Source organism: Lithobates pipiens, unplaced genomic scaffold (assembly GCF_037356315.1).
Source record: "Lithobates pipiens isolate NorthernLeopardFrog02 unplaced genomic scaffold, aLitPip1_a1.2 Scaffold_27, whole genome shotgun sequence".
In the NCBI taxonomy this organism is placed as follows: Eukaryota; Metazoa; Chordata; class Amphibia; order Anura; family Ranidae; genus Lithobates; species Lithobates pipiens.
In genome coordinates, this window is record NW_027507788.1 from 87,385,145 (window position 1) to 87,408,023 (window position 22,879).

Genomic DNA, 22,879 nt, shown 5'->3' on the forward strand with positions numbered 1-22,879 from the left:
TCCTAGATCACACCGATATCAATGCAGCTACTTCATGAGCTGAGTTACAGCACCGGAGCATCATCACTACGCAGCAACGAGATCAACTTGCAGATCTCTGACTCGCTGTCCTCCTCTCTGCGGAGCACAAGTGATATACTGAGTTTCCTGAAGGAGTTTGAGGAACGGATGGACTGCGCTTAACAGACAAAGCAGAACTCAGTGCCTTGGGACTACTTAAAACAGGAAATTGGAATCTGTATATGTCATGAACCTTAAACTATGCCCTGCATGTGTATAAAGGGCAGCCAGGGAGCCTCTTTTAGCTACTGAGCTAAACAAGGTGTCTGAGTGAAATTATCCCTTTAGCTTACCTTCAATAGTTTTTAAATGTTGACATTGCAAGTGTTGTTAAAAAAAAAGTACAAATGACACTAAGGGGTGTTTTTATAAAAATAATGTGCATTGCTGTTCGTTCATCAAAACTGCATGAAAATTTGTTGTGTGCGAATGGGGCAAAATCAAATGTTTTGAGGCTATTTCTGCAGATCGAAAGTGTAAATGAGAAAAATACCATATTATGGCCACTAGATGGAGCTGAGGAACACACTCATTACTTATGATAATCAGTGCCATCTAGTGGCCATAATGATAATGCTGCTCTACCCCATTTGATCATTCTTGATCTGCAGAGAAAATAACCTGAGAACATTCAATGTTGCCCCATTCACACAGAACTAATTTACATAAAGTTTTGATGGACAAACTTCTATGGAACTTTTTAATAAATACATCCCTAAGTATCCATGTCATATATGTATGTGTATGACAATACATTTAACTGTGGTATCGGTACAAATGTTCTTTGCTGAATTGCAAATTATTACACTGTATTGGGTGTAACGGGAGGAGCAGCATTCTAAGCTAAAGGACTTTGGTGAGAAGCTGGAAGAAACAATTCAACAGCCATGAATAGAATGAACAATCAGACTAGCTGATATGCAGATATTGACACCCAGTCCTGGGTAATTAGGTTTTAACTACTTCAGCTCTTGTACACGTATATTCCTAATGGACCAGAGCAATTTTTCTACTTCTGCCATTGGCCTGTTTATTTGGCAATAACTTTCCATTACTTAAAGTGGTGTTGCCACCAAAAAAAAATTGGAAAAAAACTTTTTTTTACTCACCTTGCCTGTTGCTAGGGGATCCCTCATAGTCTGCCTTCTTCAATGCCTGGGCTGGTGACATCACTTCCCCTCGTGCCGCACATTCATCTGGGACCTGTCACGTGTCCTGGATGACTGTGTGGCATAAAACGGCGCCGCTTGCGCATGTGCAGTGGGTGCCCGGCTGTGAAGCCACAGCCAGCTGCCCACAGTAAGAATGCCGGTGCCGCGAGGGGGGGGGGGGGGCTTTGTTCCCCTGCATCGCTGGAGCCTGGGACAGGTAAGTGTCCGATTGTTAAAAGTCAGCAGCTGCAGTATTTGTAGCTGCTGACTTTTAATTATTTTTTTTTAGGGGCACCCCACAAAACAAAGTAACAAAGTATAAAAAAATAATATATACAATTGTCTTTTTTTTTGGGGGGGGGGGGGGGCTAGGCTTCTTTTTTCATTTTGTTAATTTTTTTTTTGGCAGACGTTTTACAAAACTTATTTTATTTTCAATAGAACTTATAGACAAATATTTGACCATTGTTCGTTTATTTTTTTATTTTTTTTTAACTAGTTTTACTGTAAATAAAAAGTAAACATTTTAGTCTACAATTTGTCCTGTTTAAAATAACACTAAAATGTTTCTCATACAAAACATGACAAAGTTATTTGCAAATGAAAAAAGGTATTTTTTTTGTTATACGACACTGAAAAAGGTAGCAAACAAAACTAATGAAAACAATTAAATGTTAATGGTAAACAAAACAGGAATAACAAAAAAAAAATGCCGGTGGTAAGAAATTTTTCACAGGCAAAGGCTGGTGTTGGCGTTTCAATCATCATGACACCACAGTTGATATGGTGTCAGGGTGATCAAAGCACATTGTTTCTATTGTTACATTCTAATATATAATGAAGTGGTTCAACTCACCATAATGCTGAATCAGTGGGAGCCCTGGGCGTGTCACTTGCCACATCTCCTGCCACCACTAGATGCAGCATGTCACTTGCCTCTGTCGCCTGTTACCAGATGCAGCTTTTTAACTTGTCACCGTCTCCTGCCACTAGATGTGGATTGTCACTTACCACATTACCTGCCACCATTTGCAGATTGTCACTTGCCACGTCACCTGTCATCATTTGCAGATTATCACTTGCCACGTCACCTGGCTGCCACCATTTGCAGATTGTCACTTGCCACATCACTTGTCACCTGATGTGGATTGTCACTTGCGTTGTCACTTGCCAACTGATGTGGATTGTCACTTACCATGCCAGCCAGTGCCACCAAATGTGCATTGTCGCTGCATTGGTGGCAGCCTGGTAGTACTGATCCATTTAGTGAGGGCAGAAGAGCAGAGATGATGTAATCGCTCTGCTCCCCGCCGCACATCGCTCCCACATTGAAGTGGCCCAGCTGTGAGGGCAGAAGACTGGTGGCGTAGAGCGGGCGGAGAGAGACTATGTTATCTCTGCTCGTCCACCCGCTCGTGTCTCTCCTCTCATCTACTCTAATGAAGCCCGTCCGCTGCAGCTGCAACCCGCTGGTTAGGCAGGGACCCTGCAGCCAGATACTTGGGGCTATGGGCTCCAGATTCGGGGATATAGCTTCAATAGCTATTCCCTGGCGATGCCTATGGTCCTGGGTTTAGTAACACTTTAAAATAAAAAGTTGCTTATTTTGCAAATGTGACCTATTCCTTGGCACTGCCCCCTCAGGATTTACTTATTTATTTGGAGGACTGAGAACAAACACCCTGTAAGTGCAAGATGTCATGGAACTGCTCCCTGATGGGGCATCAATATGACATCCTATACTTATATACAGTTGTGCTCATAAGTTTACATACCCAGGCAGAATTTATGATTTCTTGGCCATTTTTCAGAGAATATGAATAACACAAAAGCATTTCTTTCACGCATGGTTAGTGTTTGGCTGAAGCCATTTATTATCAATCAACTGTGTTTACTCTTTTTAAATCATAATGACAACAGAAACTAATCAAATGACCCTGATCAAAAGTTTGGCCTGATAACATGCACACAAGTTGACACAAATGGGTTTGAATGGCTAATAAAGTTAACCATCCTCAGCTGTGATCTGTGTGTGTGTGTATAAAAGGTCAGTGAGTTTCTGGACTCCTGACAAACTCTTGCATCTTTCATCCAGTGCTGCACTGATGTTTCTGGATTCTGAGTCATGGGGAAAGCAAAAGAATTGCCAAAGGATCTGCAGGAAAAGGTAGTTGAACTGTATAAAACAGGAAAGGGATATAAAAATATATCCAAGGAATTGAGAATGCCAATTAGCAATGTTCAAACTCTAATCAAGAAGTGGAAAATGAGGGGTTCTGTTGAAACCAAACCACGGTCAGGTAGACCAACTAAAATTTTAGCCACAACTGCCAGGAAAATTGTTCAGGATGCAAAGAAAAACCCAAAAATAATTTCAGATGAAATACAGGACTCTCTGAAAACATGTGGTGTTGCTGTTTCAAGATGCACAATAAAGAGGCACTTGAAGAAAGATGGGCGGCATGGTCGAGTCGCCAGAAGAAAGCCATTACTATGCAAATGCCACAAAGTATCCCGCTTACAATACTCCACAGAGACAAGCCTCAAACCTTCTGCACAAGTCATTTGGAGTGATAAGACCAAAGTTTTGCTTTTTGGCCACAACCATAACTGCTACATTTGGAGAGTAGTCAGCAAGGCCTATGATGAAAGGTACACCATTCCTACTGTGAAACACGGAGGTGGATCGCTGATGTTTTGGGGATGTGTGAGCTACAAAGACACATGAAATTTAGTCAAAATTGATGGCAAGATGAATGCAGAATGTTAACAAAAAATACTGGAAGAACATTTGCATTCATCAGCCAGAAAGCTGCGCATGGGATGTACTTGGACATTCCAACATGACAATGAACCAAAACACAAGGCAAGGTCGACTTGTCATTGGCTACAGTAGAATAAAATGAAGGTTCTGGAGGGGTCATCTCAGTCTCCTGACCTCAATATCATTGAGCAACTCTGGGGAGATCTCAAATGTGAAGTTCATGCAAGACAGCCCAAGAATTTACAGGAATTGGAGGGTTTTTGCTAAGAGGAATGAGGAGCTTTACCATTTGAGAAGATAAAGAGCCTCATCCACAAATACCACATATACCAATGTTAAAGGGGGCTATACACAGTATTAAGAACTGGGGTATGTAAACTTTTGATCAGGGTCATTTGGGTAGTTTCTGTTGTGATTATAATTTAAAAAGAGTAAACATAGTTGATTGATAATAATTGGCTTCAGCCAAACACTAACCAGGAGTGAAAGAAAAGTTTATGTGTTATTCATATTCTATGAAAAATGCCCAAGAAATCATAAATTCTGCCAGGGTATGTAAACTTATGAGCACAACTGTACATTGCTGTAGAAAGTGGGGCTGACTTTAGAGTCCCTTACACTCCTGGATAATCTGCACAAATAAATTGTAAACCCCTCCTGATTGCAAGTGAAGATTCAGGCTTGGGTCACGCTGCAGCACTCTCTGGCTCACAGCAGGAGTCTGGTGCGCCCCCATTCACCATTTCAGGTACAACTTGAGCCCAAATTTGGGCTGAATTCGGACCGGAAACGGACCAAAAGTCACACAGGACTTCTGTGCAATTTGCATCGGAGATGTGTGAACCAGTCACAATCTCCTCCTTTGAGAATTGGATGCAGGAATACCTGCATTCATATGGCAACGTGTGAACCCAGGATCAGAGTCCTACAAATGCTGATTCCTGGATGGACCTCTTGCACTGAACTGCCAGGTTACCTTTTACTGTGTAATATGTGCTTTTCATAACCAAAATTAAATGGAAATGGTACATTAATTTACAGCACAATCAATAAATGTTTTACCAAATACTGTGTGCGTATTGATTACATATATTGTGGGATCAGTGCAGCTAGTGGAATACTGAATTCTGTCTTTATACTGGTGTAGCATTGACCCCCGAAGGAGCTGCTGGTTTTATTGGGCTTACCGTTACCTTCTTGACTGTTTCTCCGTCTAGGGGTTCCTGTGGTAAATGGCCCAAAGAAATGTGGAAACTGACACTGAATCTTCTTTTGGGTTATTTATTTGAAATATAAACAGAGTCTCTCAGTTTAGGGTAGAGGGTTAGGATTACCTTCAGGTACTTTGGACTGCAAAAAATATGATAAGTCTCGTGTAGAAAAAATCCAGAGAATAACTGTTTCACAGCTGGATTTCATGACCCCCAGATAGACCTCCCCTCACTAGACCTAGCAGCCGGCGGGGTGCTAAGTAAAGTCTCTGCCACAGACTTGAATGTAGAATACTTAAAGAAAGTCTCTGCCACAGACTTGAGTGTTACTGAGGGACGTAGACAAATTTAAAGAGCTATCATACGGTACCAGTATCTCTCAGCCGGTCCAGCAATACCGTATGAGTGTAAATCCATGAAGTGTCCTTCAACTAAGCCTCCAGGCTCCTTCAGAGAAGTGGGATCTTGCGCACGGCCTTCTCCTGAAGAGTCCTCCCCTGCGTGCTTCTCCAGTTGCTGTGCCTCTCTTTTAGACGAGACGGCACCGGACCACCTTTGAATCAATAGGACCCCGATATCCATTCAGGCCTGTCCCTTCAGTTGCTTCGCCTCGGGCTAGCCAGCCCCGAGAATTGGAAATGCATGATTCCGCACCCCTAGGCCTGGAGGGCTATGTGGCTGGTCAGAAGGACCAGAGCCAAACAGACAGACGACCTCTCTGGACCGGAACTCCGGACCACGTGATGTCAGTACCTTAAATACCACCTCCCAGAATGCACAGCAGGAGAAACACTCCCACTGGGCTGGTTCCGAGAGAAAACATGGCATTCAATACACCCAGCTAGACTACGTTCTCTCACTTGCCGGCAGTGACAGCGACACCTGCAGTCAAGTAGAACCCAGTGCACCCAAGCTAGACTGGCACTGAAACCATACATTTAGTAAAATTAGCCCTAAAACCCAACTGTGGTTTCAGGAGAATTAACTTTTAAAATATATAGCGCATGCTCGTGAGGAGCCAGCGCTACACTGGTTTACCACACACCACTGAAATCAGCCAGGTAATGTTGGTCCGTACTCTACAGAACAGCCTCTCTACCTTTTTAACACAAAAGAACTCTAAGGCCGCGTACACACGGGCGGACTGTATGGCCTACTTAGTCCGTCATACAATCCGACGGACAGTCCGTCATACTTTCGAATGAACGGACTTGACCACACACGGATGCACAAACAGTCCGTCGAAAGCTTGCGCGATGACGTGTACAGCACGTACGACGGGACTAGAAATAGGACGTCCAATACACAGCAATGCAACCTTCCGCCGTGTAAATCCTTTCTGAGCATGCGCCATTCTTAGTCCGTCGAACTAGCCTACTGACGAGCGGATTGTCCGCTGAAACCAAAGTATGACGGACAGAATTTCAAAAAATCCGAAATACTTAGTACGCCAGACTGCACGCTGAAAAAGTCAGCTGAAGCCCACACACGAGCGGACTGTCCGCTGAAATGTGTTTCGACTGACTAAGTAGGCCATACAGTCCGCCCGTGTGTACGCGGCCTTAAAATAACTGTTTAGTCTCCCCTGCTAATAAATACAATGTCTACAGTTCACTGTTTATCATCATGGTGATCAGTGGGAAGAATGCTCCTTACACTGGTGATCAGTGGGAAGAATGCTCCTTACACTGGTGATCAGTGGGAAGAATGCTCCTTACATTGGTGATCAGTGAGAAGAATGTTCCTTACATTGGTGATCAGTGGGAAGAATGTTCCTTACATTGGTGATCAGTGGGAAGAATGTTCCTTACATTAGTGATCAGTGGGAAAAATGCTCCTTACATTGGTGATCAGTGGGAAGAATGCTCCTTACATTGGTGATCAGTGGGAAGAATGTTCCTTACATTGGTGATCAGTGGGAAGAATGCTCCTTACATTGGTGATCAGTGGGAAGAATGCTCCTTACATTGGTGATCAGTGGGAAGAATGCTCCTTACATTGGTGATCAGTGGGAAGAATGTTCCTTACATTGGTGATCAGTGGGAAGAAAGTTCCTTACATTGGAGGTCAGTGGGAAGAATGTTCCTTACATTGGTGATCAGTGGGAAGAATGCTCCTTACATTGGTGATTAGTGGGAAGAATGCTCCTTACATTGGTGGTCTGTGGGAAGAATGCTCCTTACATTGGTGGTCAGTGGAAATAATTCTCCTTACATTGGTGGTCAGTGGGAAGAATTCTCCTTACATTGGTGGTCAGTGGGAAGAATGTTCCTTACATTGGTGATCAGTGGGAAGAATGCTCCTTACATTGGTGGTCAGTGGGAAGAATGTTCCTTACATTGGTGATCAGTAGGGATGAGCTTCGTGTTCGAGTCGAACGTACGTTCGACTCGAACATTGGCTGTTCGGCCGTTCGGCGAATTCCGAACGTTTGGGCCGTTCGCGTCAAAATTCGAGTGGCGCGCGCGGACCACAATGCACTGCGGTGGCACAGTGCATTGCTGGCTCATGATTGGCCAAGCATGCACTGTGACCCCGCATGCTTGGCCAATCGCAGCGCCAGCAGCGAGGAGAGCCATGATTGGCCACAGGCATCCTGCCTGTGGCCAATCATAGCTCAGGCTGTGTAGTGCACGCCCCACACTATATAAGGCCGCCTTTGAGGCGGCCTCGTGTAGTGTGTTAGCATCTGAAGCAGTGGGTGTTCTGTGTACCTTCAACACAGTACACACCGATCGTTTTTGGCTGATTTCCTATCTTGCTGCTGTGTAGTGGTTGTTGTCTGTGCCCTGACCGCAGTATACACCACTATATTCACCTCACCTATATAGCTAGTGATCTAGCTTTAACCACTTAACAACTGCCCATTGCCGATTAACGGCTTCAGGGCGGTTGTTTAACTCTGAGAGGCCGTTAATTAACGGCCTCCCAGAATTCTGCTCTCGCGCGCCCCCTGGGGCGCGGACTCGAGAGCATCTGTGACCGCCGGGTCCACAGGACCCGGCGCATCACGGATCACGGTAAACGCCCACTCGTCGCGGCCGTTTACCACGTGATCGCTCCGTCAAATGACGGAGTGATCACTTGTAAACAAACTCCCTCCCCTCTCTGTACCGATCGGTACAGCGGAGGGGAAAGAGATCGGTGTCAGCAGCGATGTGGGCTGCATCTGCAGTGCCCACATCGCTGCTCACCGAATTTAACCCCTCAATTCCCTGCCAATACTCTGCAATACCAGTGCATACTTTGCAGTACCCTGCCATTACTCTGCAGTACCCCGCCATTACTCTGCAGTACCCCGCCATTACTCTGCAGTGCAGTACCCTGCCATTACTCTGCAGTACCCTGCCATTACTCTGCAGTACCCCCCATTACTCTGCAGTACCCTGCCATTACTCTGCAGTACCCCCCATTACTCTGCAGTACCCCCCAATACTCTGCAGTACCCCCCAATACTCTGCAGTACCCGCCATTACTCTGCAGTACCCCGCCATTACTCTGCAGTGCAGTACCCTGCCATTACTCTGCAGTACCCTGCCATTACTCTGCAGTACCCCCCATTACTCTGCAGTAACCCCCATTACTCTGCAGTACCCTGCTATTACCCTGGAGTACCCCCCAATACTCTGCAGTACCCTGCTATTACTCTGTAGTACCCCGCCAATACCCCGCCAATACTCTGCAATACCCTGCCATAAATTGCCATACCCAGCCATACTCGGAGATACCCAGCCATACTCGGTGATACCCTGAAATACCCAGCCATAGACGCCCCCCACCCCTCACCGCCCCCTGGTGCTTCTACCAACTCGCCAGTACGATCAAAGCCAGAATCTTTTTTTTATTTTTTATTTCAGGCTTCCCAGCCTAGAGGTGAGATGTGGGGTCATATTGACCCCCAGATTTCACTGTAAAGAGGACCTGTCACCCCATATTCCTATTACAAGGGATGTTTACATTCCTTGTAATAGGAATAAAAGTGATCAAAAATATATTTTTGGGGAAAAAAATGTCAAACTAAAATAAATAAAGTAAAATGAACAATAAAAAATAAAAAAAATATTTAAAGCGCCCATGTCCCCATGTGCTCGCATGCAGAAGTGAACGCATGCGTAAGCCCCGCCCACATATGAAAACGGTGTTCAAACCACACATGTGAGGTATCGCCGAGAACGTTAGAGCGAGAGCAATAATTCTAGTCCTAGACCTCCTCTGCAACTCAAAACATGTAACCAGTAAAAAAAAATTTAAAGCGTCGCCTATGGGGATTTTTTAAGTAGCGACGTTTGGCGCCATTCCACGGGCATGTGCAATTTTGAAGAGTGACATGTTTGATATCTATTTACTCAGCATAACTTCATCTTTCACTTTATGCAAACATTGGGCTAACTTTACTGTTTTTTTTTGTTTGTTTTTTAAGCACAAAACTGTTTTTTCCCCCAAAAAAACGCGTTTGAAAAATTGCTGTGCAAATACCGTGTGAGATAAAAATTTGCAACGACCACCATTGTATTCTCCAGGGTCTTTGCTAAAAAAAAATATATATATATAATGTTTTGGGGTTCTCTGTAATTTTCTAGCAAATAAATGATGATTTTTACATGTAGGAGAGAAATGTCAGAATTGGCCTGGGTGCTCCAGAACGCCTGATGGTGCTCCCTGCATGTTGGGCCTCTGTATGTGGCCACGCTGTGTAAAAGTCTCACACATGTGGTATCGCCATACTCGGGAGTAATAGCAGAATGTGTTTTGGGGTGTAATTTGTGGTATGCATATGCTGTGTGTGTGAAATAACCTGCTAATATGACAATTTTGTGGAAAAAAAAAAAAGGAAATAGGCCGTCAGTACTTCAGGTGTGATCAATTTTCAGATATTGGCACCATAGCTTGTGGACTCTATAACTTTCACAAAGACCAAATAATATCCACCAATTTGTACTTATTTTTACCAAAGATATGTAGTAGTATGAATTTTGGCCAAAATTTATGAAGAAAAAATTACTAATCTGCTAAATTTTATAACAGAAACGAAGAAAAATTCATTTTTTCGCAGAATTTTCTGTCTTTTTTCTTTTATAGCACAAAAAAAAAAACTGAGAGGTGATTAAATACCACCAAAAGAAAGCTCTATTTGTGTGAAAAAAAGGACAAACATTTCCTATAGGTCCAGTGTTGCATGACTGAGTAATTGTCATTCAAAATGTGAGGGCACCGAAAGCTGAAAATTGGTCTGGTTATTAAGGGTGTTTAAGTGCCCAGTGGTCAAGTGGTTAATAATAGAGCTTGCAGTCAGTAGTGTTAGGAGATAGTGCGTGCTGTCTGCGTGCTCTGTACCCAGTACATACCGCTATAATATAGGGCAGGCCCCTACTTTCAAACATCCAACTTACAAACATCTCCTACTTGCAAACGCAAGGAGATAGCAGCAAGTGAAATGAAAAAAGATGGACGACAAAACAAATTATACAGGGGTGATAACCCTTGCCTATGTTTTCCAAAAAGCTTAAAAATAGTTTTTTTGACTGGAGCTAAACTTTAAAAATGTACCGGTTGAAAATGACAAACAGATTCAACTTAACACAACAAACCTACACAGTCCCTGTCTTGTTTGCACCGCCTGTATACTGCTGTTCTGAGTATATAGGGCCTGGGGGCCACACGCATTTCCTTTTTTTAATATGGGTACGGGGTTCCCCTTAATATGCGTACAAGACCCAAATAGGCTGGTAATGGGCAGGGAGGGCTACCCATGCCATTTTTCTCAATGATTTTCAACCATATTGCAGGAACCAGATATAACATTAAAACCGCAAGCAGTTTTAAATGGTGTTATTTCCGTTTAATGTCATTTTGTGCAGGGACTGTTCTAAACACGGGAAACACGTGGCACTTCACAGGCATACTACAGACACCCCCCAGGCACCATATTTAAAGGAATATTTCACCTTTTTTTTTTCACTTTAATCGTCATTAAAATCAGTGCTCCCGCCAAAACTGCAGTTTTTAAAACTTTTTTTTGCAGTGACCCATGTCCCCTGAGGCAGGAGGCAGGTCCCCAAACCCTTTTTAGGACACTATCTTGCATATTAGCCGTTAAAATTAGCACTTTCCATTTCGAACGTTCGAGTCCCATAGACTTCAATGGGGTTCTAACGTTCGTAACGAACGCGGGGGTCGTTCGCAAGTTCTGGTGCGAACCGAACCGGGGGGTGTTCGGCTCATCCCTAGTGATCAGTAAGAAGAATGTTCCTTACATTGGTGATCAGTGGGAAGAATGTGCCTTACAGTGGTGGTCAGTGGGAAGAATGTTCCTTACATTGGTGATCAGTGGGAAGAATGTTCCTTACATTGGTGATCAGTGGGAAGAATACTATTTACATTGGTGATCAGTGGGAAGAATACTCCTTACATTGGTGGTCAGTGGGAAGAATGCTCCTTACATTGGTGATCAGTGGGAAGAATGTTCCTTACATTGGAGGTCAGTGGGAAGAATGTTCCTTACATTGGTGGTCAGTGGGAAGAATTCTCCTTACATTGGTGATCAGTGAGAAGAATGCTTCTTACATTGGTGGTCAGTGGGGAGAATGTTCCTTACATTGGTTGTCGGTGAGTGAAATGCTCCCCTCACATATAACTAAAAAGACCATTGGTGTCATAGGTTACAAATCTGAGAGGAAGAATTGCCTATTGTTCAAGGAACCACCTAACATCTTCTGGAGCAGCTTTGGTTTAAAAATCTGTTATAGGAGGATGATTGGCATAAGTCCTAAGTTGAGTTTACAAGAAGAGAGAGGAGAGAGATCTTGTTTGTTTATAGTCCATATAGTAGGTAAGAGCCAGGGCAGCAGTGGCAGCTGGTGCACACAATTTTTGGGGGGCACAAACAAACTGAAAAATACTGAACCCCCTATCAATTGCAGCCTCACTGTGCCCATCAAACGCAGCCACTGTGCCCATTATATGCAGCTACTTGTGCCCATCATATGCAGCCACTTGTGCCAATCAAATGCAGCCACTTGTGCCCGCCAAGGGCAACCACTTGTGCCCATCAAATGTAGCCACTTGTGTCCCATCAAATGCAGCCACCTGTGCCCATCTAATGTAGCCACCTGTGCCCATCTAATGCAGCCACTTGTGCCCCTTCAAATGCAGCTACTTGTGCCCCATCAAATGCAGCCACTTGTGCCCATCTAATGCAGCCACCTGTGCCCATCAAATGCAGCCACTTGTGCCCCATCAAATGCAGCCAGTTGTGCCCCATCAAATGCAGCCACATGTGCCCATCATAAGAAGCCACCTGTGCCCATCAAATGCAGCCACTTGTGCCCATCAAATGCAGCCACTTGTGCCCATGAAATGCAGCCACATGTGTCCGTCAAATGCAGTCACTTGTGCCCATCAAATGCAGTCACTTGTGCCCATCAAATGCAGCCACTTGAGCCCATCAAATGCAGCCACCTGTGCCCATTCAAATGCAGTCACTTGTGCCCATCTAATGCAGCCACCTGTGCCCATGAAATGAAGCCATATGTGCCCATCTAATGCAGCCACCTATGCCCATCTAATACAGCCACCTATGCATATTCAAATGCAGCTACTTGTGCCCATCAAATGCAGCTATCTGTGCCCATCTAATGCAGCCACCTGTGCTCATCAAATGCATCCACTTGTGCCCATCAAATGCAGCCATTTGTGCCCGTCAAATGCAGCCACATGTGCCCATCTAATGCAGCCACCTATGCCCCATCTAATGCAGCCTCTTGTCAATTCTGAGCCCACTCTATATTGAAGCCTATGAGAGCCTCTGGCTCTAATCAAATGCTTCAAAATACACACCCCCCACCATAGGAATTAATGTGTCCGGCGTCCTGAAAGGGGCCAGGCACATGAATAGGGAGGGCGGCGGAGGTGTCGGGGGGGGGGCCGTGCCTGTGCGCCCACAATGCACAACCCCGCCACTGCAGGGCAGTAACATAATTAATATTAGACCAAACATATGGCATGAGGCAGGGCAAAGTCACATAGTCTAAAAAACTTCAGCCTTTCTGAAATCACCATCCCTTTGCTACATAGGCATGAAATCTAGCATTCTTTGATACATGTTGGCAGGTGAAACCTTTTCTATATACAACTATTTGGCTGGAATTCATACTCCCAACTTTTTGAGATAGGAATGAGGGACACCTATTAGCAAAAGTATGTAGGCATGGCAAACCCCCATGCCCCAAAAAAATGATTAGTTAAACCACAAGTGCTTTTTACCACTGCTATTCCTTTATATTGTTTTTGAAATTCACAAATGCAGCAATTTAGAAATTTTAATGAAAGGTATAGCACTTGGAAACACTTTTTGAGAGATAAATAGTGTATTTTATTTACAACTATATAGATCAGATGAAAATGAGGAGGAAAGAGGGACAGAGGGATATTTTTCCAAATCAGTTGGGCACTATGGAATTACCATTGACCAGGGTTAGGCAACTTTAAAGAGGTGGAAATCTGCCTAAACAACATGGAAGAAGTCAAAGATCACCGGACACAGTGTCACCTCCTCACACCTGCCATACTAGCATGTAGCAATCATGTGCATTGCATAGAAATCATGCTTTAAATCAGGTGGTGAGGAGGGAACATGTCGCCTCCTCAGCACCTGTCAAACACACCCGGATCACTTTTCAGAGGAGCTGCACTTGTGAATGAGCCCCTAGTTGCATTCAGCAGCGGCACTCTTAAGGCTCGTTCACACGTAAAGTGTGAGTGTGTGTGTGTGTGTATGTGTGTGTGTGTGTATGGGGGGGAGGGGGGGGGGGTCGTAAAACCATGCAGTTGAGGTGTGTGGTTTTACCATCCCAATCCCAGCTCCTTTACCTGCTGAGGCACTAGCCAAAAGGTGTACACCTACTGCAGCATGAATTAAGCCCCCTATTCATTTTGATGGGTGCTACCAACTGCCAATAGCAACCCATTCAAGTAAATAGGGCCTTTCTGCAAGCACCCCGCAACTGAATGTTCTGCCGGGTCCAAGGGGTTAAAGCAGGTGGTAAAGCAACACAATGCTGCCTGCTTTAACCCCTTGCTTGTTATACTGCACAAGGTTGCAGAGTTTTTGGAGAGTTGCCCCATTCACTTGAATGGGTCATGCTACCCACTAACCATGGCAGGTCATATAACTATGCTGCGGCTATGACATGTGTACACCCCTGGCTACTGCGGTTAAAGGGGGTGCAGTTAAAGGGGGTGATAAAAACACATCTTAACTATGGGATTTTACCACCCCCCAAACTGTAAATGTAAATGAACCCTTACTGTTCTGAGCCCCCTATAAGGCTGTTTTCACACTGGTGTGCTGCATTTTACCTACACCACGGGTGCAGCACAGTGCGACTTTTCTGGGTTAGCTGCACTTTGCCATAAACTTATATTATATCCTGCAGGTGCGGTGCACTTTCTGAAAGCACACCAAAATTCCTGCATTCAGAAAGTGCACCAAACCTGCAGGATATAATAGAAGTCTATGGCTAAGCGCAGCAAACCAGCAGGAAAGCAGCAGGTGCACTGCGCAGCCCCTGTGGGTGGGTAAACCGCAGAGTATCATTGTGAAAGCAGCCCTATACCATTGTGCCTGACTGAAAGGTCTCTTCTTTCCTGCTGCTGGCACAACTCTAGAGACCGCTAGCGGGGATAAGAGGTGAAGTGCAGTTAGTTTCACTTTACAACTAGTCCTGCGGCATTGCATCAGCAAGGCCAGACCGCGATCTACTGGTACTGTAATCACGATCTACAGCTTTACTGACTTAGTAAAATAAATTCGATATTTATTCTGACAGGAGAAAGGGAAAATGAAAGGGTGTTAATATAGTGTCAGAAACCATGAAATCAGACTGAGACAAAAGTACAGTTAAATCACACTTGTTTAATAATAAAAGTAAAAAGAACAAACGTAGTCAAAACAGCAAAAGTTAGGTAACTGGAACGGATAGTCAGCCAAGCCAGAAGTCAGGGATTAATGTAGTGAAACAGCAAGCAGGATCTGGAGTCAGAAGGGTTGTAGCAAAGCAAGTCTTTAACCACTTCAGCTCCGGACCAATAAATACCTTAAGGACCAGAGGTCTTTTTGCAATTTCGCACTGCGCTGCTTTAACTGGTAATTGCGCGGTCATGCAATATTGCACCCAAACGAAATTTGCGTCCTTTTCTTCCCACAAATAGAGCTTTCTTTTGATGGTATTTGATTGCCTCTGCGATTTTTTTTTTTTGCGATATAAATGGAAAAAGAGCGAAAATTTCGAAAAAAAAAGATATTTTCTTCTTTTTGTTATAAGAAAAATCGAATAAACTAAATTTTAGTCATACATTGAGGGCAAAATTTATTCAGCCACATGTCTTTAGTAAAAAAAATGTCAATAAGTGTATATTTTTTGGTTTGCGCAAAAGTTATAGCGTCTACAAACTAGAGTACATTTTCTGGAATTTACACAGCTTTTAATTTATGACTGCCGATCTCATTTCTTGAGGTGCTAAAATGGCAGGGCAGTACAAATCCCCCCCAAATGACCCCATTTTGGAAAGTAGACACCCCAAGGAAATTGCTGATGGGTATGTTGAGCCCATTGAATATTTATTTTTTTTGTCCTAAGGGATTGAATAATGACAAAAAAAAAAAAAAAATTTTTTTTTACAAAAAGTTGTCACTAAATGATATATTGCTCACACATGCCATGGTTATATGTGGAATTGCACCCCAAAATATATTCCGCTACTTCTCCCGAGTATGGGGATACCACATGTGTGGGACTTTTTGGGAGTCTAGTCGCGCACGGCACCCCGAAAACCAATCACCCCCTTCAAGATTTCTAAGGGTGCAAATTTTTGATTTAACTCCTCACTACCTATCACAGTTTCGAAGGCCATAAAATGCCAAAATAGCACAAAACCCCCCAAAATGACCCCATTTTGGAAAGTAGACACCCCAAGCTATTTACTGAGAGGCATGTTGAGTCCATGGAATATTTTATATTTTGCCACAAGTTGCGGGAATATTACAAACTTTTTTTTTTTTGCACCAAGTTGTCACTAAATGATATATTGCTCACACATGCTATGGGCATATGTGAAATGACACCCCAAAATACATTCTGCTGCTTCTCCTGAGTACGGGGATACCACATGTGTGGGACTTTTTGGGAGTCTAGTCGCGCACGGCACCCCGAAAACCAATCACCACCGTCAGGATTTCTAAGGGTGCAAATTTTTGATTTAACTCCTCACTACCTATCACAGTTTCGAAGTCCATAAAATGCCAAAATAGCACAAAACCCCCCCAAATGACCCCATTTTGGAAAGTAGACACCCCAAGCTATTTACTGAGAGGCATGTTGAGTCCATGGAATATTTTATATTTTGCCAAAAGTTGCGGGAATATTACAAACTTTTTTTTTTTTTACAAAAAGTTGTCACTAAATGATATATTGCTCACACATGCCATGGTTATATGTGGAATTGCACCCCAAAATATATTCCGCTACTTCTCCCGAGTATGGGGATACCACATGTGTGGGACTTTTTGGGAGTCTAGTCGCGCACGGCACCCCGAAAACCAATCACCCCCTTCAAGATTTCTAAGGGTGCAAATTTTTGATTTAACTCCTCACTACCTATCACAGTTTCGAAGGCCATAAAATGCCAAAATAGCACAAAACCCCCCAAAATGACCCCATTTTGGAAAGTAGACACCCCAAGCTATTTACTGAGAGGCATGTTGAGTCCATGGAATATTTTATATTTTGCCACAAGTTGCGGGAATATTACAAACTTTTTTTTTTTTGCACCAAGTTGTCACTAAATGATATATTGCTCACACATGCTATGGGCATATGTGAAATGACACCCCAAAATACATTCTGCTGCTTCTCCTGAGTACGGGGATACCACATGTGTGGGACTTTTTGGGAGTCTAGTCGCGCACGGCACCCCGAAAACCAATCACCACCGTCAGGATTTCTAAGGGTGCAAATTTTTGATTTAACTCCTCACTACCTATCACAGTTTCGAAGTCCATAAAATGCCAAAATAGCACAAAACCCCCCCAAATGACCCCATTTTGGAAAGTAGACACCCCAAGCTATTTACTGAGAGGCATGTTGAGTCCATGGAATATTTTATATTTTGCCAAAAGTTGCGGGAATATTACAAACTTTTTTTTTTTTTGCACAAAGTTGTCACTAAATGATATATTGCTCACACATGCTATGGGCAGAAGTCAAATTACACCCCAAAATAAATTCTGCTGCTTCTCCCGAGTACGGGGATACCACATGTGGGGGACTTTTTGGGAGCCTAGCCACGTACGGGATCCCGAAAACCAAGCACTGCCTTCCGGATTTGAATATAAAATGCTACCAAAAAACCTGTTAGCGATGGCAGGGATCAGGCCTGACTCTGCGATCGCTGCAGTTATGTGTTTAGTGTTTTGTAAGTGACAGTGATCGATCGATACTGCACTTGGGTGGGCTGGGCAGAGGGGCAAAACGCAGGTGCCAGCAGGTATTTGGGCTGATCCCGCTAACAATGCGTTTTTTTGGAACCCTAAACTGCTGGGGACGCTAGTATAGATCTGATCAGATCAGATATTGATCTGTTCAGATTCTATACCACTACGGGAGGTGTATGCTTTGCGTGTGGGTGTTAGCGGTACTGGCACTAACCTAGCGCTGCCTGGGGCGACGCAGACCCTGACCCTAAAACCTAATTGATATCACCCGCCGGGTGATCAGGGGGTTAAACCTTTATTGGGTAATAAATGGTGGGTGCCCTGATGCTATAAAAAACAAACTAACCAGAGTCACCCGTAACACTTATACGGTGATCAGTGGTGAAAGGGTTAACTAGGAGCAATCAGGGGGTTCAAATTTTTATTAGGTAGTATATGGGGGTCCCTGGCGCTATATAAAAACCTGACGGGGAACCTAAATAACTAACTGGCTAACCAGCGTCACCAGTGACACTTATACTGTGATCGCTGGTGAAAGGGGGTGAAAGGGTTAACTAGCAGCAATCAGGGGGTTAAAACCATTATTGGGTAGTATATCGGGGTACCTAGCGCTATAAAAACCTGGCGGTGAACCTAAAAAAATAACTAGCTACCTAGCGACACTAGCGACACTGATGCAGCGTTCAGAAAAATTATCGCTTAGTGACACTGGCAAAAGGGGGTGAAAGGGTTAACTAGCGGAAATCAGGGGGTTAAAACCATTATTGGGTAGTATATCGGGGTACCTAGCGCTATAAAAACCTGGCGGTGAACCTAAAAAAATAACTAGCTACCTAGCGACTGTAGCGACACTAATGCAGCGATCAGAAAAACGATCGCTTAGTGACACTGGCAAAAGGGGGTGAAAGGGTTAACTAGCGGCAATCAGGGGGTTAAACCCATTATTGGGTAGTATATCGGGGTACCTAGCGATATAAAAACCTGGCGGTGAACCTAAAAAAATAACTAGCTACCTAGCGACACATGCAGCGATCAGAAAAATGATCGCTTAGTGACACTGGCAAAAGGGGGTGAAAGGGTTAACTCTAGGGGCAATCAGGGGGTTAAATCTTTATTGGGGGGTGATAGGGGGCTACCCTGGACCTAACACTAACTGTCCTGACAGTTTTTACTGTCACAACTGACACTGAATGCATTGATCAGTAAAGAAATGATCAATGCAATCAGTGACACTGTGACTGGGGGGGGAGGGGGGGCGGGGGGGGATCGGGGGGGGGTTTGTGTGCCTGTGTGTACCTACATGTCAGTGTAGTGTTGGTGCACACTTACTTTTACTCTTCTCCTCGTAGTCCGGTCAAAAAGACCGCCCCGAGGAGAATGACATCACTTCCTCCTTCCTGTGTAAACAATACACAGGGGAGGAAGCTTCTCATTGGCCAGGAGCGATCCAGAGGGGGTGGCCGAAAACCAACGGCCATCCCCTCATCACGGAGCGCTCCTGGACCGAATCGGACCGCCGTAACCAGCGGGAGGGGGTCCGATCGGACCCCCCACCCGCTGGAAGGCAATCACGTAGATGTACGTGATTCTGCCTGCCTGTGCCATTGTGCTGACGTACATTGGCAATACGGCGGTCCTGAAGTGGTTAAACAGGAACGTAGGAGATTGTCTCTGTGATGTTGACCAAGGCAACATCACATATGACATATAGGTGTAGACACACAGTAGCTGTATTATACTTACCAGAGCAATTAGATAACAAAAAAGTCAAACAGACACCCATGTATACATCAAGGCCAAAGTTCCTCTTACATATTCTCTTATGACTTAGGACTTTTCACCTAGCTTTACCTTCTGACTCTAAACAAGATTACAAATATTATCATGGTTGATCTACAGTATGCACACATACAGTGCTGTGCAAACGTTTTAGGCAGTTGTGAACAAATGCTGTAAATTAACCACTTGCTTACTGGGCTCTCACATTTTGAATGACAATTACTCAGTCATGCACCATTGTAACCAAATGATTTTTTTGTCCTTTTCTTCATACCAATAGAGCTTTCTTTTGGTGGTATTTGATCACCTCTCGGTTTTTTATTTTCTGCGCTATAAATGAAAAAAGAACGAAAAATTTGAAAAAAAATGAATTTTTCTTCGTTTATGTGACAAAATTTAGCAAATTAGCAATTTTTCTTCATAAATTTTGGCCACAATTTATACTACTACACATCTTTGGTAAAAATAACCCAAATTATTGCATATTATATGATCTGTGTGAAATTTATAGAGTCTACAAGCTATGGTGCAAATCATAAAGATTTGCAAAAAAAGATCACATCTGATGTACTAAGGCCTATCTCCATTCTTGAGACCCTAACAAGCCAGGAAAGTACAAATGCCCCCCAAATGACCCCTTTTTGGAAAGTAGACATTCCAATGTATTTAGTAAGAGGCATGGTGAGTTATTTTAAGTTGTCATTTTTTCCCACAATTCTTTGCAAAATTACGATTTTTAATTTTTTTTTCACAAAATTTTCATTGTAATAGCTTATTTCTCCCACACAGAATGTGCATACCACAAATAACACCCCAAAATACATTCTCCTACTCCTCCTGAGTATAACGATACCACATGTGTGAGACTTTTACACAGCCTGACCACATACAGAGGCCTAATTTTGAAGTAGCACCTTCAGGCATTCTAGGAGCATAAATTACACATTTCATTTCTCAACCACCTATTACAGTTTTGAAGGCCCTGGAACACCAGGGCAATGGAAACGTCCAGAAAATGACCCCATTTTGGAAAGCTAACACCCCAACGTATAATCTATGAGGCATAATGAGTCTTTTCAATGGTTCATTTTTTTCCAGAAGTTTTTGGATTTTTTTTTTACACAAAGTTGTCCGTTTATAAGATATTTCCAACGCATAGCATTTACATAGCAAAAATAACACCCCAAAATACATTCTACTACTCCTCCTGAGTATGGCAATACCACATGTGTGAGACGTTTACACAGCCTGGCCACATACAGAGGCGCAACATGCAAGGAACACCATCGGCGTTCCAGGGACGCATAGCCTGCACATACCAAGAATTACACCCCCAAATACATTATGCTGAGCAAAGGGTAAAGAAAAGATTACCTGTGGTTTTAGAAGCGCAGTTGTCCACAGGAGGATATCACTGGTCCAAGCAGCAGGCAGGGACTTGGTCAGCAACAGCGAACACAGTTTTTCAGGCAGCAGGCAGGGATACTGTCCATATTACAGTCCAGGGTCAGTGCAGAGATGTCAGCAGTGCCAAAAATATTGGTCCTGGTAGTAGGCAGGTCCTTGTGGTGTGGTCAGTGCGGCATGACGGCAGTAAGTCCTACAGGCAGCAGACAGAAGTAGAGCCTTGTTCAGGACAGAATGGGGATAGGGGTAGAGGCTTCTCCCTCCCAAATCTCTTTGAAGCCTCCGAGTCTCCAGACCCTAATCTAGGAATAAGAAAACAAAGAAAATTGTTTTCTTCTTCCAGAAAAACTATACTGGAGCCCCTCACATATGTGAGACCCCGTGTTGAATCCCACTAGTCCAGTTGCAGAATACAAGATCAGTCCAAGAGGCAGGCAAATATCGTGGTCAAACAGTCCAAGGTCAGTTCCAGATCAGGCAGAGGTATGTACAGAATCGTTAGGCAGAAGCATGGTCGAATAACAGTCCATGGTCAGTTCCAGATCAGGCAGAGGTATGTACAGAATCGTTAGGCAGAAGCATGGTCGAATAACAGTCCAGGGTCAGTTCCAGATCAGGCAGCGGTATGTACAGAATCGACAGGCATAAGAGTGGTCAAATAACAAGCCAGGGTCAGTTACAGAGCAGGCAGTGGCATAAGGGGTGTGAAGGTGTATGAAGGCAGGAACTGAGGATTATGTTTACCATACTTCACTAAAAATTTATTGAAGTATGGTAACGCCGAAAACAGTCGCCTATGCAGAGGCCTGGTTGGGAAGGACATTGTGCACAATAATAAGATGTGTCTCTTCTGACTCCTGCTCTGGTACACACCTTACATCTTTTTTGACGTCTTTGGCCTGTTGGTTTGGGAGGGATTTTATCTGGAAAGTGGCGCTCGGAGAGTCGACTAATAACATCTGATCGGATATTTTCTAGTGGGCCGTTTGGGAAAATAAGGGCAGTGAAAACTTCCTCCTGGTAGCCAAAGAAACGTTTGGGGTTTTGGGTGGAGTTGCGGTAAATGACATAGGAATTGTAAATGGCCAATTGAAAAAAATTAATTGCTACTTTTTTGTAACAATGGTATGTCCGTCTTGTGACAAGATATGGTTCCATCATTTGGTCGTTGAAGTCTACTCCCCCCCATGAACAAATTGTATTCATAAATGCATTTTGGTTTCTTTACGGGGCCATTCCTTCTGGGGATTTCCACGAAGGTATCATTGTGGATAGAAGACAACATATACACATCCCTTCTGTCCCTCCACTTCACTGCCAGAACCTCCTTGTTTCTCAGACTTGCGGTTTCTCCTTTTCGCAGCTTCTTATTCGCAAGACTTTGAGGAAAGCCCTTCCGATTCCTTTTTACGGTGCCACATGCTGGCGTCTTCTTCCGGTGAAGGTTGTGGAACAGGGGCAGAGATGTGTAGAAGTTATCTACATACATGTGGTAGCCTTTATCCGATAGGGGGTATATGAGGTCCCAAACAACTTTCCCAAGGATCCCAAGTAGTCCGGACAATTAGGGGGCTGAAGCTGGGTGTCCTTCCCTTCGTACACTATGAATGAATATGTGTACCCTGTGGCTCGGTCGCATAATTTGTAGACCTTCACCCCATAGCGGGCCCTTTTGCTGGGCATAAATTGCTTCATTTTAAGCTTGCCGTTAAATTTAATAAGGGACTCATCCACACATATGTGTTGCTCCGGGGTAAACAATTTGGGGAGTGTTTCTGAAAAATAATTAAGTATTGGTCGAATTTTGTAAAGCCTGTCGTAATTTGGATCATTTCGTGGAAGGCACTGGGAATTGTCGCTGAAATGTAAGAACCTCAGGATCATCTGATACCTGGTTCTGGGCATTACCGCGGAGAAGAGCGGTGTGTGGTGGAGGGGGTAGGTTGACCAATAGGTACGCAATTGATTTTTTTTGTTGAGTCCCATGTTAAATGTAAGGCCTAAAAAAACCTTGAAC

General features: G+C 43.9%; 1 protein-coding gene across 2 annotated transcripts in view; it reads left to right on the forward strand.

Moving 5' to 3' along the window:
* Positions 1-5,041, forward strand: part of LOC143933962 (interferon regulatory factor 3-like) — a 61,095-nt gene extending 56,054 nt beyond the window's left edge. For both annotated transcript variants that reach the window (XM_077457176.1, XM_077457177.1), the window contains one exon: positions 7-5,041. In XM_077457176.1, the coding sequence (XP_077313302.1) occupies positions 7-183 (177 nt within the window). In that variant the 3' untranslated portion in view covers positions 184-5,041. The remainder of the gene's footprint in view (positions 1-6) is intronic.
* Positions 5,042-22,879: the final 17,838 nt, after the last annotated feature.